The sequence below is a fragment of the Xiphophorus maculatus genome, chromosome 2 (assembly GCF_002775205.1).
Source record: "Xiphophorus maculatus strain JP 163 A chromosome 2, X_maculatus-5.0-male, whole genome shotgun sequence".
Taxonomy (NCBI): domain Eukaryota; kingdom Metazoa; phylum Chordata; class Actinopteri; order Cyprinodontiformes; family Poeciliidae; genus Xiphophorus; species Xiphophorus maculatus.
Window position 1 is genome coordinate 22,649,962 of NC_036444.1, and position 23,155 is coordinate 22,673,116.

The 23,155-nt window shown below is 42.5% G+C and overlaps 2 protein-coding genes and 6 non-coding genes across 12 annotated transcripts in view; 2 read left to right on the forward strand and 6 right to left on the reverse strand.

The window, feature by feature from the left end:
* Positions 1-511: 511 nt before the first annotated feature.
* LOC111606651 lies at positions 512-630 on the reverse strand. Its single transcript, XR_002752196.1, has one exon. It is a non-coding gene; the product is annotated as a 5S ribosomal RNA (ribosomal RNA).
* A 692-nt stretch (positions 631-1,322) lies between these two features.
* LOC111606611 lies at positions 1,323-1,441 on the reverse strand. The gene has a single exon (XR_002752148.1). It is a non-coding gene; the product is annotated as a 5S ribosomal RNA (ribosomal RNA).
* A 365-nt stretch (positions 1,442-1,806) lies between these two features.
* LOC111606653 lies at positions 1,807-1,925 on the reverse strand. The gene has a single exon (XR_002752198.1). It is a non-coding gene; the product is annotated as a 5S ribosomal RNA (ribosomal RNA).
* A 692-nt stretch (positions 1,926-2,617) lies between these two features.
* Positions 2,618-2,736, reverse strand: LOC111606612. The gene has a single exon (XR_002752149.1). It is a non-coding gene; the product is annotated as a 5S ribosomal RNA (ribosomal RNA).
* A 1,042-nt stretch (positions 2,737-3,778) lies between these two features.
* On the reverse strand, positions 3,779-3,897 carry LOC111606613. Its single transcript, XR_002752150.1, has one exon. It is a non-coding gene; the product is annotated as a 5S ribosomal RNA (ribosomal RNA).
* A 365-nt stretch (positions 3,898-4,262) lies between these two features.
* On the reverse strand, positions 4,263-4,381 carry LOC111606618. Its single transcript, XR_002752155.1, has one exon. It is a non-coding gene; the product is annotated as a 5S ribosomal RNA (ribosomal RNA).
* A 1,741-nt stretch (positions 4,382-6,122) lies between these two features.
* On the forward strand, positions 6,123-20,658 carry LOC102216802 (WD repeat-containing protein 78-like). Its single transcript, XM_023350033.1, has 20 exons — positions 6,123-6,155; positions 6,235-6,421; positions 6,507-7,144; positions 8,376-8,501; positions 10,487-10,519; positions 12,247-12,407; positions 12,982-13,094; positions 13,529-13,670; positions 13,765-13,904; positions 14,062-14,208; positions 15,300-15,485; positions 16,134-16,288; positions 16,467-16,553; positions 16,645-16,799; positions 17,675-17,835; positions 18,351-18,469; positions 19,032-19,130; positions 19,874-20,100; positions 20,196-20,349; positions 20,446-20,658. Exons 1-20 carry the CDS (start codon positions 6,123-6,125, stop codon positions 20,494-20,496), a joined length of 3,114 nt encoding a protein of 1,037 aa, XP_023205801.1. The 3' UTR covers positions 20,497-20,658.
* A 903-nt stretch (positions 20,659-21,561) lies between these two features.
* ap3b2 (adaptor related protein complex 3 beta 2 subunit) overlaps positions 21,562-23,155 on the forward strand; it is a 46,412-nt gene continuing 44,818 nt past the window's right edge. For all 5 annotated transcript variants that reach the window (XM_023351871.1, XM_023351878.1, XM_005814163.3 and 2 more), the window contains exon 1: positions 21,562-21,823. In XM_023351871.1, the coding sequence (XP_023207639.1) occupies positions 21,711-21,823 (113 nt within the window). In that variant the 5' untranslated portion in view covers positions 21,562-21,710. The remainder of the gene's footprint in view (positions 21,824-23,155) is intronic.

Genomic DNA, 23,155 nt, shown 5'->3' on the forward strand with positions numbered 1-23,155 from the left:
TAAAGGCAGCAGCACCAAAAGGCTTACTTCACCTGGGTATTCCCAGGCGGTCTCCCGTGCTTCTCCGTAGGGTTAAGCGTGCTTCTTTGTGGGGGCAAAACATTGAGGGACACTTTGTTGTGTCCCCCAATGTGAAATATTTTAAAGGCAGCAGCACCAAAAGGCTTACTTCACCTGGGTATTCCCAGGCGGTCTCCCGTGCTTCTTCGTAGGGTTAGCCGTGCTTCTCCGTAGGGTTAAGCGTGCTTCTTTGTGGGGGCAAAACATTGAGGGACACTTTGTTGTGTCCCCCAATGTGAAATATTTTAAAGGCAGCAGCACCAAAAGGCTTACAGCACCTGGTATTCCCAGGCGGTCTCCCGTGCTTCTCCGTAGGGTTAGTCGTGCTTCTTCGTAGGGTTAGCCGTGCTTCTCCGTAGGGTTAAGCGTGCTTCTTTGTGGGGGCAAAACATTGAGGGACACTTTGTTGTGTCCCTCAATGTGAAATATTTTAAAGGCAGCAGCACCAAAAGGCTTACAGCACCTGGTATTCCCAGGCGGTCTCCCATCCAAGTACTAACCAGGCCCGACCCTGCTTAGCTTCCGAGATCAGACGAGATCTGGCGTTCTCAAGGTAGTGTGGCCGTAAGCCACAGAGTACTGCCAGCTACAGCTTTTCGTAACGCACCACATCCAGTTGGCACTTTGTTTCTTTTTGCTTTGACTACACTTCTGTAGGGTTAAGCTTGCTTCTCCGTAGGGTTAAGCGTGCTTCTTTGTGGGGGCAAAACATTGAGGGACACTTTGTTGTGTCCCCCAATGTGAAATATTTTAAAGGCAGCAGCACCAAAAGGCTTACTTCACCTGGGTATTCCCAGGCGGTCTCCCGTGCTTCTCCGTAGGGTTAAGCGTGCTTCTTTGTGGGGGCAAAACATTGAGGGACACTTTGTTGTGTCCCCCAATGTGAAATATTTTAAAGGCAGCAGCACCAAAAGGCTTACTTCACCTGGGTATTCCCAGGCGGTCTCCCGTGCTTCTTCGTAGGGTTAGCCGTGCTTCTCCGTAGGGTTAAGCGTGCTTCTTTGTGGGGGCAAAACATTGAGGGACACTTTGTTGTGTCCCCCAATGTGAAATATTTTAAAGGCAGCAGCACCAAAAGGCTTACAGCACCTGGTATTCCCAGGCGGTCTCCCGTGCTTCTCCGTAGGGTTAGTCGTGCTTCTTCGTAGGGTTAGCCGTGCTTCTCCGTAGGGTTAAGCGTGCTTCTTTGTGGGGGCAAAACATTGAGGGACACTTTGTTGTGTCCCTCAATGTGAAATATTTTAAAGGCAGCAGCACCAAAAGGCTTACAGCACCTGGTATTCCCAGGCGGTCTCCCATCCAAGTACTAACCAGGCCCGACCCTGCTTAGCTTCCGAGATCAGACGAGATCGGGCGTTCTCAAGGTAGTGTGGCCGTAAGCCACAGAGTACTGCCAGCTACAGCTTTTCGTAACGCACCACATCCAGTTGGCACTTTGTTTCTTTTTGCTTTGACTACACTTCTGTAGGGTTAAGCTTGCTTCTCCGTAGGGTTAAGCGTGCTTCTTTGTGGGGGCAAAACATTGAGGGACACTTTGTTGTGTCCCCCAATGTGAAATATTTTAAAGGCAGCAGCACCAAAAGGCTTACTTCACCTGGGTATTCCCAGGCGGTCTCCCGTGCTTCTTCGTAGGGTTAGCCGTGCTTCTCCGTAGGGTTAAGCGTGCTTCTTTGTGGGGGCAAAACATTGAGGGACACTTTGTTGTGTCCCCCAATGTGAAATATTTTAAAGGCAGCAGCACCAAAAGGCTTACAGCACCTGGTATTCCCAGGCGGTCTCCCATCCAAGTACTAACCAGGCCCGACCCTGCTTAGCTTCCGAGATCAGACGAGATCTGGCGTTCTCAAGGTAGTGTGGCCGTAAGCCACAGAGTACTGCCAGCTACAGCTTTTCGTAACGCACCACATCCAGTTGGCACTTTGTTTCTTTTTGCTTTGACTACACTTCTGTAGGGTTAAGCTTGCTTCTCCGTAGGGTTAAGCGTGCTTCTTTGTGGGGGCAAAACATTGAGGGACACTTTGTTGTGTCCCCCAATGTGAAATATTTTAAAGGCAGCAGCACCAAAAGGCTTACTTCACCTGGGTATTCCCAGGCGGTCTCCCGTGCTTCTCCGTAGGGTTAAGCGTGCTTCTTTGTGGGGGCAAAACATTGAGGGACACTTTGTTGTGTCCCCCAATGTGAAATATTTTAAAGGCAGCAGCACCAAAAGGCTTACTTCACCTGGGTATTCCCAGGCGGTCTCCCGTGCTTCTTCGTAGGGTTAGCCGTGCTTCTCCGTAGGGTTAAGCGTGCTTCTTTGTGGGGGCAAAACATTGAGGGACACTTTGTTGTGTCCCCCAATGTGAAATATTTTAAAGGCAGCAGCACCAAAAGGCTTACAGCACCTGGTATTCCCAGGCGGTCTCCCGTGCTTCTCCGTAGGGTTAGTCGTGCTTCTTCGTAGGGTTAGCCGTGCTTCTCCGTAGGGTTAAGCGTGCTTCTTTGTGGGGGCAAAACATTGAGGGACACTTTGTTGTGTCCCTCAATGTGAAATATTTTAAAGGCAGCAGCACCAAAAGGCTTACAGCACCTGGTATTCCCAGGCGGTCTCCCATCCAAGTACTAACCAGGCCCGACCCTGCTTAGCTTCCGAGATCAGACGAGATCGGGCGTTCTCAAGGTAGTGTGGCCGTAAGCCACAGAGTACTGCCAACTACAGCTTTTCGTAACGCACCACATCCAGTTGGCACTTTGTTTCTTTTTGCTTTGACTACACTTCTGTAGGGTTAAGCTTGCTTCTCCGTAGGGTTAAGCGTGCTTCTTTGTGGGGGCAAAACATTGAGGGACACTTTGTTGTGTCCCCCAATGTGAAATATTTTAAAGGCAGCAGCACCAAAAGGCTTACTTCACCTGGGTATTCCCAGGCGGTCTCCCGTGCTTCTCCGTAGGGTTAAGCGTGCTTCTTTGTGGGGGCAAAACATTGAGGGACACTTTGTTGTGTCCCCCAATGTGAAATATTTTAAAGGCAGCAGCACCAAAAGGCTTACTTCACCTGGGTATTCCCAGGCGGTCTCCCGTGCTTCTTCGTAGGGTTAGCCGTGCTTCTCCGTAGGGTTAAGCGTGCTTCTTTGTGGGGGCAAAACATTGAGGGACACTTTGTTGTGTCCCCCAATGTGAAATATTTTAAAGGCAGCAGCACCAAAAGGCTTACTTCACCTGGGTATTCCCAGGCGGTCTCCCGTGCTTCTCCGTAGGGTTAGTCGTGCTTCTTCGTAGGGTTAGCCGTGCTTCTCCGTAGGGTTAAGCGTGCTTCTTTGTGGGGGCAAAACATTGAGGGACACTTTGTTGTGTCCCCCAATGTGAAATATTTTAAAGGCAGCAGCACCAAAAGGCTTACTTCACCTGGGTATTCCCAGGCGGTCTCCCGTGCTTCTTCGTAGGGTTAGCCGTGCTTCTCCGTAGGGTTAAGCGTGCTTCTTTGTGGGGGCAAAACATTGAGGGACACTTTGTTGTGTCCCCCAATGTGAAATATTTTAAAGGCAGCAGCACCAAAAGGCTTACAGCACCTGGTATTCCCAGGCGGTCTCCCGTGCTTCTCCGTAGGGTTAGTCGTGCTTCTTCGTAGGGTTAGCCGTGCTTCTCCGTAGGGTTAAGCGTGCTTCTTTGTGGGGGCAAAACATTGAGGGACACTTTGTTGTGTCCCTCAATGTGAAATATTTTAAAGGCAGCAGCACCAAAAGGCTTACAGCACCTGGTATTCCCAGGCGGTCTCCCATCCAAGTACTAACCAGGCCCGACCCTGCTTAGCTTCCGAGATCAGACGAGATCGGGCGTTCTCAAGGTAGTGTGGCCGTAAGCCACAGAGTACTGCCAGCTACAGCTTTTCGTAACGCACCACATCCAGTTGGCACTTTGTTTCTTTTTGCTTTGACTACACTTCTGTAGGGTTAAGCTTGCTTCTCCGTAGGGTTAAGCGTGCTTCTTTGTGGGGGCAAAACATTGAGGGACACTTTGTTGTGTCCCCCAATGTGAAATATTTTAAAGGCAGCAGCACCAAAAGGCTTACTTCACCTGGGTATTCCCAGGCGGTCTCCCGTGCTTCTTCGTAGGGTTAGCCGTGCTTCTCCGTAGGGTTAAGCGTGCTTCTTTGTGGGGGCAAAACATTGAGGGACACTTTGTTGTGTCCCCCAATGTGAAATATTTTAAAGGCAGCAGCACCAAAAGGCTTACAGCACCTGGTATTCCCAGGCGGTCTCCCATCCAAGTACTAACCAGGCCCGACCCTGCTTAGCTTCCGAGATCAGACGAGATCGGGCGTTCTCAAGGTAGTGTGGCCGTAAGCCACAGAGTACTGCCAGCTACAGCTTTTCGTAACGCACCACATCCAGTTGGCACTTTGTTTCTTTTTGCTTTGACTACACTTCTGTAGGGTTAAGCTTGCTTCTCCGTAGGGTTAAGCGTGCTTCTTTGTGGGGGCAAAACATTGAGGGACACTTTGTTGTGTCCCCCAATGTGAAATATTTTAAAGGCAGCAGCACCAAAAGGCTTACTTCACCTGGGTATTCCCAGGCGGGCGAGCCCCAAAGTCCCTATGCCGACCAATCATTGCGCGCAACCGAGCAAGTTCAGCAGCTCAACAGCCAATCATTGAGCGAGCTCCTTGCTCAACAGTCCAATCAGATGGCCGCGTTGGCAGTAATTACGAAGAGATTGACTGATTAAATTTTAAAAGTATTTATCGGCTATGTACGTTTCAGCACAGCTAACAGATCAACGTAAATACGCCGACATTCTTGATAATCTTCGTAATATTTATTTATCAAAAAAGAAAAATTATATAATTAAAAGAAAATGATACGATCAACAGTTAGATATAATTAAACACCGTCCAAAACACCGCTTTGAATTAGGAAGAGGAGCGATAGCATCACTGCAGGTGGAGAGGCGGGGCAGCAACGCAGCTATGGAAGCTGGTGAAAGTTTCCACGTAAAATCTCATCTGTATCGACCAGACTATAATGTCTATAAACTTTTCTATTTTCTATAAAAATTTATGTGAGTAGTTTTGCTTGAGCATAGATGGTTAGAGCAGGTCTCTTTTTGTATTGTTTGCAATTAGTTTTTTCATAATGTTAAATGATAGTAGTTCACACAATATATACTTACATACATTCAAATGTAAGTCAGATGTGATTTCCAATTGATTATTTACCACTTTTGTAGAATTTTTGCACCTTCTTTATTGTTTATCCCACTGTACAGTTTGAAAATAAGAAGCTTCTCTGAAATCTATTTCTGTTTTTTGTTCATTATTATTATTATTATTATTATTATTAGGTATTCACAATGGAATTGGACGGCCACAAGTGCAGCGTGTGTGACAGGACTTTCTCTGTGAAGTCCAATCTCACTCGGCACATGAAGCTTCATGGTCCGAAGGAGTGTCTGTGTGAGGTGAGTGGCTGAGGCTTCGCTCAGAAGCAGCAACTCAGCAGCCACCTGAAGCAGCACCTCTACCCTTTTCTCCGCCTCTACAGGCCAAGCTGCAGTGCACCGATGCAGCCAAGGCTGTAGCAGCGGCCCCCTCCAAAGCAGTAGACCCCACCTCTCTGGATCCAGAAAAGGTGGAGGCTGCTGCTAAAAAAGCCGGTGGAGAAATGTGGAGAGGCCTGCTAGTTGTCACTTTTGGCAAATACGCAGGGCAAACTTTCAGGTGGCTGCTGGAGAACGACGTGGGGTGGTGGGTGACATGGCTGCTCTCTGAGTACTGCCAGAAGGGAGAGAAGAACCAGCTTCTCAAGTGGCAGAAAGAGCGACTTCTGGAGTACGTCAGAGAGTTCCCGCCTGTCACCTTCCATCTGGACAAGCGCTAGATGTTTTCACTCTGAATACAATATTTTTATAATAATGTTTAGGAAAAAAATATATGATGCGTGTCATTTAAATGCAGCACACCTTCAATAAAAAAAAAAAACAAACTATGTTTACTTTACTTTAGTTGGTGCAGAACTTTGTGTGGACAAGGACTGATGTGGAGAAGGGAAAGACAACTGAGGCTGCCATGTCTGATTTTCAGTCAGACTATGCCAGTGATGCTGAGCTGTTGGCTGCTGCTGGTAATTATCATGCACACTGTTTTTAAGTTTACGTCTTCTTATTGATGACAAAATATTCAAAACTTCTGGCTAAATACAGTGTAAAGTTGGGGAGTCCGAGGTGCCAGTGTCCACCCAGCTCACCACCTGGGCAGAGATCGCACCGGCTGGCAGCCAGGACTCTCAGAGCAGACCACCGGACACCTCTGCTTCTGAAGCTGACGGAGTCTTGCTGGAGGGCTGGCAGAAGTACTGGGAGCATCTGACTCCATCTGGACAAGCTCCCGGTATAACTGCCCCCAACATCAAGTGGTTGAAAAATGACGAGCTGTACGACCTGTTTGACAGAACGTTGTCATACAAAAACATCAGAGGAGAGGAAACTCCTGAAGAACAAGATGGAGTTCCACCCACCTCTACCTCCCACATCTGTCAAGGGAGGGCTGCCAAGCATGACGTCATTTTTCACCACTCCAGTCTTCGTCTGGCACCCGATTGGTGTGATGCAAGCTAGGATCCGCTGCCCCAACTCCAACTGCCCCGCACCACCGGGCGAATTCCTGGAGAAGAAAGGCTTCGGCAGCTACGCCAGGCAGGTGTGTGGCATGACCAACAGCTACACCCTGTTGACGGAGAAGCTGAGGTGTCCGTACTGCGAAAAGGTGAGGCGGGTGGCGAGCGAGCCGCACGGCGACACCGAAGACGTGGGTGGTTGTCGTGAGCAGCACTACATCTGGCTGGCGCACAGTCCCAAGATCCTGATGAACCTGGCTCCAGCTGTCAGAAGCATGTTTCCTGCCATACTGTGTGGAAAGCGGGCTGTGGACAAGGGCGTGGTCACTCTCCTGAACGACCGGGTCAACGGCGTCTGCATGAGCAAGCTGCAGAGGCTGCTGCAGCAGGGCCACGACGAGAAGAAAGACTTCAGCACCTACGCCAGGCAGGTGTGTGACATGACCAACAGTTACACCTTGTTGACGGAGAAGCTGAGGTGTCCGTATTGTGAAAAAGTGAGGCAGGAAGCAGCTTTTAACAATTTTTTTTTCAGGTCCTATTTTTCTTGCTAAGGTTTAACGCAGTACCTGTTTTAACATTTTCACATCTTGAGCAATGTGTTGGATATATTTTGTCTTTCTTCTGCAGAAAATCTCCTTGAAGAGTCTGAGGTGCCTGTCTCTATGTGGCTCACCACCTCGGGAAAGATAACACCGACTGGCAGTCAGGAGTCTTCTCAGACACACCGACTCAAATGGCATCTTGCTGGCATAAGTACTGGGAGCATCTGCACAAACCCCTGGTTTGTTTCCCTGACCTGTCTGTGTTTCAGCGACTGAAACACTGAGAAGGCGGCTGCAAACTACAGGAAAACCGTAATGCTGAAGCTGAAGCTCCATCACAGAGCGTCGACAGAAGAACCAATGCCAGCTGCTCCGACTCTTCCAGTTCCAGAACGACCTCTGGTTCAATACCGAGGCTGGGAAAAGGCATGGCCAGAAGTGGAGGTGAGTGGTTCAGTCCTTCCTTTCATAAGTAAGCCTGTCACAATAAGCAATAAAGCAATTAATCGCATGGTAACTTAAAATGAGCTTGATCATTTCCATTTGGACAGTCATTTAAGAGATGCTCCACTTTAATATCTTTGAAGAGCTTGCATCTTAAGAAATGCTGCCAATGTTTGACACTGTTTGCACTACCTGCTGCTTTTGCCCGTTTTCCCTGTCCAAGCTGATTTTATATATATATATGATTTTGATTACAAAAACTTCATAATACATTTTACTTATTGTTGCACTCGTTTTGTTTAGCTTGGACATTTAAAATGTCTCAGTTCCTGTGTTAAATGTTCATGTATTAATATAACATTATAATCATCACACAGGTTTAAAATGGTTTCAAATTGACAATTTGTTGCAATAATCTCTGGGACAATTTATCATCCAGCAAAATTTGTAATTGCGACAGGCCTATTCACAATCGTGGATACTTGATTACAATATGTAAACTTAAGTGTATTTATCAGCTGAATATTTTAACTAACTTTACACAATGTGTGTTGATGGTTCATACATTTGAAGTTTTATGGTGTTGCTTATGAATCACATATTTACCTTGATTTTTTTTTTTGCAGGTTAGATATGAAAGAGCCAGAGCGAGTTGAGCGGTGCATCCATCCTTACACCCTCTGTGGCCTTGTCCATCCCACCCAGACCCTCTGCAGTACCGGTCCTGGTCCCTTCTCAGCCACAGGCGCTACCCATGATGCTCTACGGAGCCTCCAGCACTCTGAGCGCCATACTTTTGGCTCCGCCCCCTCGCGATTACATCCAGGCCAACCAAGCCTCTTTAGTCCTTGTGGAGTCGTGCAAAGTACCCCAGTGTGGTGGACAGAAGAAATTATGCATGACCTGCAAAACAGGATGGTGAAAGTTGTCAAAACCATATTGCCCAGCAACTACAAAATCCACAAATCCCGGTTTTGAAGGCGTTTATTACAGTTTTAAACTTTTTTTTTTTATGTAGTGGATGAAGAACTCAAAAAGAAAACCCCAAAAAACTAGAGGACCAACTACATCAGCAAATAGTCCATTGAATATTATAAATAAATAAATGGGAGTAATCCAGCTGTTTTAGTCCAGGTACAGATATCTTATGGGTCAAACAATTTAACTCATTTTGTGGCCTATTTTCCTCGTTTCTTTTGACTTAATTCTCATAACTACTACTCTAGTTGCCCTCTACTAATCTCTTTTTTTTACTGATGTTATTGTGTATATTTATTTATTTTCAGTTTATTTGGTTAAAGAACAGTTTCCAAAAGTATGAATACTCCCTTTTGTTCAATCAATATTTCAGTAATTTTGTCTTGTTTCCATTGCAAAAGATTCAAGCATAATTACTAAGTCATTGTGTTGATATTTAATCACCTATGTTGCCTGTATGAAGTTCTTGCCTTATCTGTGAGGTGACATAAACCGTCTTAGGCATAGAGGAGGCTGATTGACAAGACCAAGCCCCTCCTCCTGGCTCTGATTGGTTGTTTCTGCATCTCTGCAGATGACAGTAGGACCTGCAGGAAGGAAGCAGAGGGGCTCAATTTCTTCATGTTATATTGTCAGTTTTATCATATACAACTTTTTTTCTTTTTTTTTTTAAAGTTGCCTACTATAGCATTAAATGTACTCGGCTTTTACCTTACTTGTATAAAACAGTACATATTGTACATTAACATGATTGATATATTATAGATTTGCCCTTATCTATGCCAGCAATGTCAGCTCTTTGATGGCTGTTTTAAGAAAGCACATGTATGAATTTATTTTCCGATTAAACAAGTCTAGTAATAAAATTATCCTGCTGCTGACTAAGGTAAAATACTCATCCGTATTTTGGAAACATTGGTATGAATGCCTTTTTTTATTCTATTATATTTCTTCTTTTATGTCATTTGGACTTCGAGTCTCCAATAAAGTCTAACTTCTCTCAATGTTGAATAGTTTAGTTTTGTTGTGCAATGTTAAAAATAGCAAGAGAGAAAGAGAGATTCCCATAGACTTTCTGCAGCCATGTTTACTGGCAGTGTTGCTCACCTTTTTTTTTTTTGGCGGGACAGGGAGCCGACTGATTGAATCATTCAAGTACGGTAAATGTTACAGGGTCAAGTTAAATATATGAATATCTTGCTAAACATTTTTCCTTCACCGATATTATGCAGGTGAAATGGAAGCTAACAGGGGCCTGTAGCTAAGCTAACATGTTGATAATCACACACTATAGTTTACAGACCTCTCGGAGAAAAACTGGGTTAAAAGCTGACGCCCTGTCTTTCCTTTTTTTGTTGTTGTTGTTTTTCTTTGTATGAAAATCTGGATTTATTACCATTCTTGGCAACATAGCTGTCCCTGTTGTTTCCGTCTTCTACCGATTGACTGCTACTCAACACGAACACGTGCGCTGAAGCAGGAACAAACCATTTCCTGCAGATATTTGGGGGTGTTCGGTAAATATGAACGTCTGCCTTTTGGTCTGGGTGTGGTAGCATTTAACTTTTACTGCGAAAAACAACTAAAAACAAAGATATCATTAAGTTTCTTATTGTCAGGCGCCTAAAAAAAAATAGGTGTCAGTCAGCTCACCTGGTCTTCTGACTGCTTAGTCCTCCGGAAAGGATCTTCTCATCTGGTTTCTCCAACAATTTAATCTAGTGGCTCATCGTCAGCCAGCCTAGAGAAAGATTATCTATTCAGTTTATTTATAAAGGTGTCACTTTCTCCTGTTGGTTTTGTTCCAACGTACCAAACTGTATATGCTCTAAAGTTCCCACTGTGTCCTTGTTTTGAACGTCACGCCCTCAGGTGAAACTCATCAACCTGAGGCTCTCCAAGGAGGTGCGTTTGCTTCTGTGGGAAATTTGAGCACCCGAAACGGGACAGCTGCACCACATATTATGACTCAGTTAAAACCAGTCCAAAACGTTTACCAGCAAAAGAAATATGACGAAGACTGTAAACAGCAGCGCTCTCGTCTTGCCCAGCAGAGGGCGCTAATTTAAGACAGAGAAGATGAGTCAGTCGTGGACACAGCAGACATGAATGCAGGCTGTGTGATGGGCTGGAAAATGGGCTTTTAAAAATACAAATGAACGTTAGAGCACGTTATTGTTATTATTAGTGGTAGGTCTAATATTCGTAGTTTTTTTCTCCTTCTTCTTTTACTTGTTAAAGAGAAATTCATTAACTGACACTGTAGCGAGAATGTTGCAGTTGCTATGGAGACAGAGCGTTAGATCAGATTTGATTCAGTTAGTTCAAACTGATTCTCCTCAGATTGAAGCATTTTTTAGAAGCGTTTAAAACTTTGAACGACAGTCGGCCAAACGTAATCCAGAGAACTACATTAAGAAAGGTCAAGAGTCACGAAAAAACTCGGAACACCAAACTACTAGACATTTGAGGAGGGCTTCAACTTTGTACGGGATAGAGGTTGATCGCAGAAATTAACCTACAATGAAGGAAGGAGATAGAAGGCAATCTATACTGCTTAGTTCGTAAGTTTCAAAGAGATATTTACTATACTACTATTGTTGCATACTGTAACTATTGTTCTCGTTGAAGATACCCAAAACTAAGGGTTGCTAATGAAAGAGCCATGAGCCAATTAGATTGGCTAACCAAGTCCTGTCTTAAAGTAAATTGTGTTCGTTTGGCTTTCTTTTAGCGCATCTGGAATAAATAGATCCAAAGAGTTAAAAAACAACCAGCAAATAAGGCGAAAAAGGAGGTTTTCAGGTTTTGTATTCCAGCAGAAAGATCTCTGTCTTCAACACAGCGGCAAAGGAATTCGGGTACCTAACTTTTCTCTTTACATTTTTATCATTCATTCAAGTTAAATGTCACTGTTTTCTGTCACCATTTATATACCATACCATTTTACCATAAAAATGGTATGGTATAAAAAATACCATTTTTTCCCCCCCCTTGTGGCTGTTCAGTCATGTGCTACATCAGAGGCTGACTCCAAAACAAGAGAATATCCAAAGAGTTGTGTGAAAAAAATGTGTTGTTGGTGTCAGAGGTTGAAGGAGAATAGTAACTATTTTGAGATGATGAATGATGATAAACTATGTCAAATACCATCTCTAAATTGGTTGACATGTTGGATGTTAAAACAAACAGATGGGCTCCAGGTACAGGAGAACAGCGTACTACTTTTCCCAAAACGTCACCAAAACTGGATGATAATAATATTAATAACAGATAGGAAAACTGGTGTATAGTCCAACAAGTGGTGATTTTAACTTAGAAAATTGCGCAATTATATGGTTAAAGGAATTGCAGCTTGTGTGAAACTTTTCAGTCTGGTCCAAATTCTTACGGGTTGTTTTTGCACCTTGTTGAAGAACGGAAGTAGTTGTAAAGGCCATTAGAGAGGAAAAAAGAACAAACTTGTAAACAAAAATCTAAATTATTTGAATAAAAGTTCTCATGACCTTTAAAAAAACAATCTCAAATTATTACAAATCCCCCCCGGCCCCCTAAAATTAACCCAAACACTTTGTTCCAAAACTCAATTACATATTTACAAATGTGTGTGGCTTGTCGTCCTTTCGCTCCAGGTGTTTGATTCTCAAGGGAGAGATGTTACTCCTCTGCCCCTGGTTGCCGTCGCTGACGACCAGGAGTCCAAACATGAAAAACCATCTCTGGAGGAAGTCCTTTTCAAAACCGGATCATTGGTTTTCAAGTCCTCTACACCCTCTGATATGGTTTCGTCCAGGTACCAGACGGCGACATTCAAACACATAAGCCGTATACGTGTCGTGCCCTCCATGTTTATTGGGACGCCTGGTAAAAATGTTTTAAAAGCCTTCAAAAAAATGTATGTTTAATTTTATCAATGTCGCCGTCTCTTTTATTGGAATATACAAATATTCAGTAGGGAAACAGCCCACCATAGTACAAAGAAATAATTTGAAGCTTTTCACAACCATCTTTTGCCAGTAAGTCTACTAGAACATTCCACACGGCCGAAGCATGCATGGAGAGAAATTTATGGACATTCATTTTTTGGACGGTTTCTCTGCATTTCTCCAAAAATTGAAAGTCAAAAATTGAGATCGCTGAGAAGCTTTTGAAAAAAGATTGATTTTTGTGACTGATGAACTACAACTTTGCAAATTTGGTCCTAAGGTTTGAATCTGTCGTAATGTTTCTATGTGAAATGATATATGGCACATGGAGTTCACTACATCATGCTTTCAAACAATGTTTCTATGGGTGTTTTTTTTTTTTTTTTTGGAATAGAATAAATATTCAGATACTTAAACTCTTTCTGTTTGTGTGAATTTCAGGATGCTTGGCAGCTCATTTGCCAGCTTGCCCGTGGAATCTGGGTTTCTCTCAAGAAGCAGCATAACAGACTACAGTTTTCCTCTGCACGACACTGATGCTGCTGCTGCTTATGGCGGTTGCTATAATTTTTATTTTATTTTTTATTTTTTGCTATACATATTGAACGAATGCCCAGTGTAAATTCTTTGACTTGAGTTGTTGCCCTCAAGACAAGTAGATGAGGTCAGATGTGGTGTTTCTGTGTTAAATCTGGATATTAGTTTTGCTGATGAATAAATAGGAGATCAGTGTTTATTTATATTTTTTTAAAAATCCAAGTGATAAATAGTATAAACAATGTCTCAAACTGATAGCAGACTACATTTCCTAAATATGTGCCGACTTTGGTGGAAATCAGAGCAGGGTTTCTTCAGAGTCTGCAAAGGTCAAAGTCAGGTTTATTCATATAGCACATCTCAGCAAAAAGGCAGTTCAAAGTGATTTGACAGAACTCTGTGTTTCGGCGGTTGTGCAGTTTTCTGGAAATAATAGTCCCGTTACTTTCAGAATTCCCACTGAAGCCTGGCAGGTCAGGCGAGCCTGTGGCTCAGGCATTCGACATCATCCTCAGCGAGACGGACACCTTCTCGCTGCTGGACCTGTCCCCCATCCTCATCTCGGAAGATGCTGAGGACGCAGACGCGGTGAAGTGAGCGCATCCGAAGCGAGATCTTGAACTTGAAGTGGAGCGTATGAGGCTAAAATCCCCCTTTTTGTTTGTTCTTTTTGCTCTTCTGTTGCAGCCAGAGAAACCGCGTCTACGCCGAGTTTTGCAGTGGTAAAATGGGCAGTGATAACTATCTAGAGCGATCATCTCAGGCACTTGTTGGGGAGTCTAAATGCAAATACACCCAGACCAAAAAGAACAGCAGTGTCAACAAGGGTGAGAGTTGATTTTCAGGGAAAACGAACACACAAAACATCGCAAATGTTCTGATTATCCCGCTTATGTCTGATTTCAGATTTGTTTGACTTTTCTTAAAATAACCTTGGAAGGTAATAAAAAGAAAAAGAATCATGTGTTGTGTCCATGCTTACAGGCACAATCGCTACTATCTGGGACATATATGATTCATTCTCTATGCCGAATGGCTATAGGGAAATCCGGGAAACTGAGCAGGTGGATTATCTCATGAGCACCAGGAAAGAGCAAGACAGTTCAGAAGGAAGCATGAGTGGGCACTCAGGTAACAGTTTCAGTGAAAATCAGGCTTACTTCTTGCTGTGCTACTAATCCTAGGCATTTGCTTTTCTAAAATATGCAAAATGTAATGATGAAATTTATTTGTTTCAATTCAAAAAGTCAAACTCGAGAATACACTCAGCACCCGAACGGGGATGTAGCTCAAGCTCATATTTCTCTTCATTTTGATGATTATGTATTACAGCAAAAGGAACAAAATCATCTCCTCTCTATATAAAGCTTTATCATACTGTACAAGACTATGGCATTAAAATACTGTGCAGTTATCAGAAATAGAAATATTGTACTGAGTTGGATGTTAGTTGTTGTTTTTTTATCATTTATTCTACAATTTTAACTTATTCTGCTAGGATTGAAAATAGATTCAGTGTTACAATAAAGACGTATAATTAAACATTCATAATTAAAAATATAGTTAGAAATTTTTGCATGTTTTTCCTCTTCTTTCCTCCAACTTTCTGAAGTCTGCCTAGCACTCCCTGGTGGCCACTCCATAGTTCTCAGATCTCATATGAAGCAGATTTTTGTCATTGTAGAAAGAAAGACAAAAAACGAGTAGATGTACGCCAAAAAGCTCAGGAATTTTCAGATTAATCTTAAACATTTTCTAGAACAAACCTGGAAATTATTGAGCTCCTAAAGTCGAAAATTTGCAAGAGAAAAACGCAGAAATTTTGGGGTTAAATCAGAAATTTTCAACAACAAAAAAAAAACAAGGATATTTCGGCATTTCAAAAGTAAAAAATGTTCCCCCTTTTTTTTTTTCTTTTTGTCTACACAATTGTACTCGCATGCTCTAAACACAACCATAAACCATATCTGTCAAACTTTTATTTTGAAAACAAAAACACAAATGTTGCCTTCTATTCCACCTTCACAAGAAATTAACTGTGCTGGTCTTGCACATAAAATCCAAATAAATGAGATGAAAGTCTGTTCCATTATAACAATACTAATAAAGAACGTTCATGCCACTCGTTCATTTGTCATTTCTTTGGGTTCCGCTTTGAGTCGCATGTTTTTGCCATGTGTATGAAAACGATTTTTTTTTTTTCTTATGTGTCATTTCCACAGGCAGTGACGTCAGCTCGGAGACAGAGCTGGACGCAGATCTGTTCGTGGTAAAAACTGAGCCAGACTTAGAAAAGATCCTGTTGTCGGAAGCTTTCATGAACAGCACGTTGGTAATGGAGAGGGTGATAGTGCTGAACATTTTTCAGCCTCAGCTGGCTGCCTTCAGAGGGCTGCCTGTCCTGAAAGGTGAGCTCAGTCAGTCTGTACGTAGATGTGTTTCAACTGAGCTGAAAACTGAGCAAACTGGAATTTCGATAACCAATTTGTTTAATGGAAACGCGGCAATTTCAGAAAATAAAACTCACCTTTTTTTGACAAAAGGTTTAAGGATGAAGTGGCTTTTCTTCCGTATCGAAAGTCATGTTTTTCATTAGAAACACTTTTTTTTTTTTTTTGCATCACGCAAGTCATGTGTTGCTGAAAAAGATGAAGAGGACGCCAAGAAGTGGTAGGCGGATGATGGCGCTGCATGTTTTTGAGTGACTTTTCCCGTGAGCAAACTTATTCACGTGGTTTTTAACTTGTTACTTAGTAGAGACGCCGCAATTGGGAAATTTTGTTGTTTCAACATTAGCGGAACTTAAAAAACTTTTGCGCACATTTGTAATGGAAACTCAATTGGTGCTCTCGTTAGTCTTGTGTAGAGCAAGTTGTGTAACCTGTTAGCAACTTCCCAGTTAGAAATATGGTTACAAATGAATACTTTGCTTGTTTGTCAAATGTTTGACAATTTGTTTGTTTTGATTCACATTGCGCAGAACATCTAAGCATGCAGTTAGTGTGGTGTAGTGTTGCATGAAGCTGTATGTCAAGTCATTATGTTTGCTGTTTAAGACCCGGACAGCGAGGTCAGGCCTGGCTTTGAGGAACACATTACAGAAAAGAAAGACAAGTATTTAACGCCAACGTTGGAGCCTCTCTGGACCTTCGTCAGCCCCCTGACCAGAGGACACAGCATCACCAGCATGGCATGGAACAAAAAGAATCCAGTAACACAGCCACACTTTGAAAACAGAAAATCAAATCACCAACAGCTATTGTCTTAATTTCACGGTGTAGATTCTTGTCTTTATTCAACCAATTCCCAATAAGTGAAGAACATAATGGTTTAAAGAGATAAAGCCACACATTGTTGACAACTCTTATGTACCCCGACTTCTCTGGAAGGACATCCTGGCAGTAGGCTACGGAAGCTGGTCCTCAGGCAACCCACAACCAGGTCTCATTTGCTGCTGGTCTCTAAAAAACCTTATGGTGTGTTTCTCTGTTTGTGTAGCAATAAATTCAACTGTAATAGGGAAAAAAAAAAAAACCCTCATTACTTAAATTTGTGTTTTATGCACAGTGGTCGGAGCGCGTGTTTCCCTGCCATAACAGTGTGACGTGCCTGGAGTTCTCTTCCAGCAACCCCAGCCATCTGGCCGTGGGGATGTACGACGGCTCCGTCGCCATCTACAACGTTCAGGTCGGAGACCACACGGCGTGCATCGCCGACAGCCGGTGAGAGCAACGCTGCCAAGGGTGCTAAACTGTGAGAACGTTAAAGCTGCGGTATGCAGCTTTCACAAAAATATGCTTTTTCCAGATTTGTTAAAACTGTCACCATGTTGTGACAGTATGACGTGAGACAGATAGTCTGTGAAAAGATTAACCTCACAGCGCTGCTTCTGGGGTCTGCAATAATGCATCGATATCCGTCAAAAACAACCAATCAGAGCCTGGGGGAGTGTCTTGTCGCTGTCAATCAGCTCATGTATGCACTGGAAAATGTGTTAATGTCAGAGAAACCACTTACCGTTACAGGAAAACTATTGATCCGCCGTCATTGGTGGAAACCATAACTAGCCTTAGACTTCGTAGCAGGCTGTGTTGTGGTGAAGCAGCTGTAGTGTAGAAGAGAGCAAGGGGGAGTATCTGAGCGGCGCAAATACAAGCGTTTGTTTGGCTAGGAAGTCCAGTTCATTTAGCGAGGTGTTAACTCTCATGTGGACCAAAAAAGTGAACTCTAGTCCACTTAAAAACCTCGGTCTCAGTTCAGTTGATGTGAACTTTAGTGCCAAACGGACTCAAGACCGCTCCAAAGGAAGTGGACTATAGCACTGGGCATTCTGGGTAAATACAATCAAAATAAAGAGTCTATCGCTAGCGGGAGAAGTAGATCTCGGTCTTTTACCAAGGACGAAAGAGAAATCCTACAACCGCTAAAATGTCGTTTCCTTCAGTGGTTCTTGGTGCAGCGCCACCACAGGCGAAGAGGTGAACAGGTTTTTCAATTAGTTTGGATCATTTGACGCCAAATCTAACAGACTATCAGCTGTGAAAAGTTAAGAGCTGCTTATTTATTAATACATTTTTTTGATTGTTTTCTTTCATAGTGACTGTGCTAAGAGGCACATGCAACCGGTGTGGCAGGTCACCTGGACCAAACAACAGCTGCAGCTATCGGGGGAAGAACGAGAGGAAGTTCTAGTGTCCGTAACAGGAGATGGCAGGATCACCAAGTGGCTCATCCTGCACAATGGTTTCAACTGCGTAGGTAATAAACCCCACACACACTACAGGTTCAACACAACGAGAGTGTAATTTTTACTATCTAAGCTTTGTTTTGTCATTTAAAATTTACACTTTAATTTCTATGAAAAGTCAGTGCATTAAATGGAATCAATTCTATCAAGCAGGAAGCGTCTTGTTTCTGCTGTGTGAGAATATATCACCGCTGCCCCCAACTGTTGTGGAGAGGAACTGCCCCGCTGTGCCTGACCGCGTTTCCATTGACCACAGAATCGTGCAAATCGGAATGGAAACATGACAATTTTTTGATGCTTTTTTGCACTGGTGAAATCATGTGCATAGATGATTGTGTAAAACACAATCATCTATTTTTACATGAAAACCTGCAAAAATATGTTTTTTAAAAACAACCAAAACCTCATGGAATGCAGATTTACTGATAAAGCCCAGCTCTGTTTTAATGATTATAACATCAATATCTTTGTTTTCTTTAAAAAAAAAAAAAAAAAACAACAACAAAACCCCCGCATGTTTTCCCAGACCTGATGATCTTGAAAAGGAGTCAAGGTCGTAAACAGAGCATCGGAGGAGGCCAGTCGAAGACTGAAAATGTGCTGCTACCACAGACTACTGTTCTTTGCATTGACTTCCATCCAGACGTAAGTTGGCTCAGGAAAATGAGCAAAAATCATATATCTTACATGAAACGTGAGGGACTGCTGTACTGCCGTAGCATTATCGAGGGCCCAAAGTGGTACAATCTGATGAATAAGCAAGAGAAGTTTTATTTAATTCATAAAATAAATTAATCTCTTTGTCTGCAATTATCATCAGTACACGTGTTTAGATATTAAAAAGTGAAATTACTTCATTAAAACAGGACCACTGCTGCACTAAACAACAGAATTTGCTTAAGTAAATGAATCTTTTGATTTAATGCATGTTGATTTCATGCTTAACACATTATACTAAGTAGTGTGTATTTATTTAAAGCTTTTATCACACATCTGACAAGTAATACATTTCTTAATTTATTGAACCTTGTCACTGAATTCATCCATACCTGATTTTTGTCCAAACAATACAGACTTTCCTTTCTTTATCAAACTCCATCTCTCTTTAATCAGCAGAATATTACAGCTTACAGCTCAGTGTTCATTTGTCTGTCTCCTACTTTTATGTTAATAAAAATCTTAATCTCTTTTCCACATGGCGCTGCAGGACACTGGGATCTATGTGATCGGAACGTGGGACGGCGGTTTGCACAAGTGCTCTCTGTCCAACAGCGATCATTTTCTGGACACATACTGTAAACACCCTGTACGTTTTTACTGACCTCTATTTCAAATGTATACGTCGTATCTTCATTTTCTGTTCTGCAAAATTCAGCAGGAGAGAGCGGAAATGACTGAAAGTCTGACTTTTGTACACGCAGTCGGTCCGGGATTTCCTCTTGAGGATTTATGGGTTTTTTTTTTTAATTTCATTTATTTACAAGCAGAAAACTAGCTACAGCGGCTGCTTGTGTTAGTAGAGTTTTGCTGAATAGCAATGGGATTATGAGTCAGAATTCTCAGATTAAAGTAAAAAATTTGAGACTAAACTCAGAATTCCAATTTTAATCTAGAAAATTCTGACTTTAATCTCAAAATGTTGGCTTTATTCTCAAGACTTTTGACTGTAGTCTGAAAAAATTCTGACTTTAATCTCAAAATTGTAACTTTGATTTTAAAAATTCCGACTTTAATCTTAGAATTTTCACTTTAATCTAAAACATTCTGACTTTAATCTAAAACATTCTGACTTTAACCTCAGAAATTCTCAAAATTTCTGACTTTAGTCTCAAAAATTCTGACTTTAATCTTAGAATTTTCACTATAATCCAGAAGTTTCTGACTTTAATCTAAAAAATTATGACTTTAAACTCTGACATTTTAGTTCAGAGTAAGAATTCTTTTCTTCTTTTTTTCAGCAGGCCTAATCCTTTTCAGTAAATGTGTATATATATATATATATATATATAAACAGAAAAACAGTGTTGTTCACTTATTCCTCTCCTGCAGTCCCCAGTGACGCATATCGAGTGGTCGCCTCTTTATTCAGACGTGTTCCTGAGCAGCTCTTCAGACGGGACGATTCAGCTGTGGAAGCTGGACACGCTGAACCCCAAAATGAGCTTCACGTCAGTGCAGAGCATAGTGGACAGCGTCAAGTGGTCCCCAAACTCCTGCACGGTGTTTGCAGCCATCTACAGGCAGCATGTGGAGGTCTGGGACCTCAGCAGAAGCATGTGAGTCACTCCGGCGTTCCCCTAGGCTGTGTGTTCGGTTCTGTTTCAAGCCGATTCGCAGCCAAACAGTAACAACGCAAACCCTTGTCGTCTAGCATGCTGCCCACTGTGGTGCACCACGCCGAGCCCGGCTTGACGCTGTCGTCCTTACTGTTTGCCAAAGGCTCAGATAGCGTTTTGGTTGGGGACAGTCGGGGTGAGGTGACTGTGTACAAGCTGAAAAACTTCAGAGTCGGGAAAGGAAAAAAGGTGAAGTACTTTTCATTTCCAAACATTCTCTTTGTCTAGACTGCCCCCCAAAAATGTTTAAGAATATATAGGGAACAGATGATGTCTCTGTTTCAGGTGTTAAATCTGGATGACGTCATGGCGTCTGTCGCCGGGTACGTTGACTGAAGAACCACCATGTAAAAACGGAATCTAGTTGTTACTTCAAATATGTGGAGTTTGTGGTCATTCAAAGACTGGCTTTTTTTTTTTTATTATTAAAACTTTGTGTTCTCAAATGTTAAATTGAAGATAGAAAGGCACAAAATAAACATATCATTTAACAGTTTCACAAAGTGTTGCATGTCTTCATTTGCAAACCAACAAACTAGTGGGAAAACTTACGACGCGAGAGAATGTAATAATTTCTTGGATCAGTTTTAGCATAAAAAGGCTTATTTGTGAACACCAGAGAGGCAAACCTTTAAGTCAGTTTAATTCAGTGGATTTATGTCACAGATTCACAACAAATGTAATCTCAGGGCATAAAGTCATCCAGTTCAAATTTACTAAAAAAAACTTAGAAAATCAAAACATTTTTTCCAAAGTTTTTTTCTCCCAATTCCTCAGCTTAATCTCAAAATGTCTGAGCTTTTTCAAGCCAATTTCTGACTGTTCAAGCTCAGCAATGTCCTTTTTTTAAAATAGAAAATTTCAGAGTTTATTTTTTCTAGAACATTAGAACAAAATGTTCAAGATTCATCTGAAAAGTTTTGAGTTGTCTTCAGAAAACCTTCCACTTTCCAAACTCAGAATTGTCCTTTATTTTCCTTGAAAACTTCTAAAATTAATCTCAAAATTTTTGAGTTGTTTTTTTTTTTTCTTTTCTAGAACATTAGGACAAAGTATCCAAAATTAATCTAACATTTTTTTAAAGGTTTTTCCAGTACACCTTCCACTTTTCAAACTCAGAAATGTCCTTGTTTTCTCTTGAAAATATCTGAGATTTTAAAATTGCTGACTTTTTTCAAAAACATTTGGAACTGTCCAAACTCAGAAACGTCCTCGCTTTCTCTAGGAAATTAATCTCAAAATTTCTGAGGTGACGCCACGCATCACCATGGCGCATACTTGCTTCACCTATAGTGGCCCTGACGGCAGAGGGCACAAGATGTTTACATCCAGAGGAACAATCTGTGAAAACCACGTGACCATTGCCTCATCACCCCCCCTCCCCCTCCCCCTCCCCCTCTGCCTCCCATCACCCTCTTCTACAGCACGAAGACAGCGGCGGTGTCTGTGCGCCTTTAAGAGCCGCATATCCTGCTTCCCCTCCGCGCTCTGATTCTCCATCGCCGCTCCGTGAGGCCGACCGGGACATTATCAGCAGAAAAGCCACGGAGATGTCCTCCAGCTCGGCGTTCAACGAAGAGAAGGGAGGCTCCTCCAGCGTCGGGGAGCCTGAATATGGCCACGATCCGGCGAGCGGTGGGATCTTCTCCTCGGACTACAAGCGGTACGTAGCCTCCTCGGCTTGACGCGGGTTACTGGAGCGGCTGTCGGGCTTTCAGCTTAAGCTGCGGGGGGTGGGTGCACAGACAGTATGTACATGTGCAGTTTGAGAACATGCGCTTTAAAGTTAAAAGGGGGAGAAAGGGGAAAAAAAAAAAAAAAGGAAACAGCAGACGGAAGTTTTGTAACCCAGAGGCCCGAGTAGGAGCGAGCGGCTCCTGCCGCTGAACGTGACCGTGATTTGAGCCGCTCGGTCGAGTTTCCGGGCGTTTTCTTTGAATCTTTGTCCCCTCGCTTGTCTGCGTCTAAAACAAAGAAGTCGGCGTTGGTTTGATTCAGTGTTAGGTTTTTACCGAGGCGGGGTTGCTGGAGGCCCGTCAGAGGGGATGCGAGTTCAGGCCTCGGCTTTTCAGCACCACCCCTGCTGGACAGCGGCAGCAGCTCAACATTCGACCCCTGGCAAGCTGCACAAATACCACGCTTTTTTTTTTTTTTTTTTTTTTAGCGGCTGGAAACGAGTTTAAAGCGACACCAAACCACTTCACCCCGCATCCCGTGTCTTCAGTGACATCGGCGATACCTTGCAAACGTCTTCACGCCTCTTGAAAATCCACACATTCTCTGCTTCGATTTGATCTCGGATCAAAACAAAAGTAGCGCGTAACTCTGAAGTGGAAGTAAATACTACATGGTTTTAAAAATAGAAGCATGCAAAGTGTCATCAGCCCACATGTACATTCAAAGCAGCAGAATAAAGTCCAGTACAACCAATTAGGGCCGCAACTAGCAATTATTTTCGTAATCAATTACTGATTAGCCCGATGATTAATCGCATAATCCGATTTTTCTTTTAATTTCCACACTGCAGATTTTTCATTTAACCATGTAAGATTTTTAAATACAGTGTTAGAAATACATTAAAATACAAATAAACAAACAATTCAGTTCCCTTTTCAGATCATTTGGAGCTAAACTGGTGACTAATTTCAAGTTTAACCGATTGATAATTGGATAGCAAAGAGTGCTTCATAGGAGATTTTCTATTTTTTCAAAGAATTTCATTCAGGTGACTACAAAAATGCCACTTCATGCATTCTGGGTAGAACATATCTAATTGCAAAATATACATGTAATTTTTGCACAGTTTTGGCTTGATTACTGCTCTGAGTATGTTGTTAATGTGATTAATTGATTACTAAATTGGTTGGTGATAATGTCAATAACCAAGTTATCGTGATTAATCTAATTAATCGTTTCAGCAAAAGCAGAATTAGATTATTAGTACAATACCCGACGCTTTGAGCATCTCCTGGAGTACTGGCCAAAGACCATAACC

Coding starts and splice junctions, on each gene's coding strand:
- LOC102216802 (XM_023350033.1), top strand. CDS start 6,123: ATGCCAGTGATGCTGAGCTGTTGGCTGCTGCTG. Junction 18,470..19,031: donor GCATTGACTTCCATCCAGAC/GTAAGTTGGCTC, acceptor ATGGCGCTGCAG/GACACTGGGATCTATGTGAT. Junction 19,131..19,873: donor ACACATACTGTAAACACCCT/GTACGTTTTTAC, acceptor CCTCTCCTGCAG/TCCCCAGTGACGCATATCGA.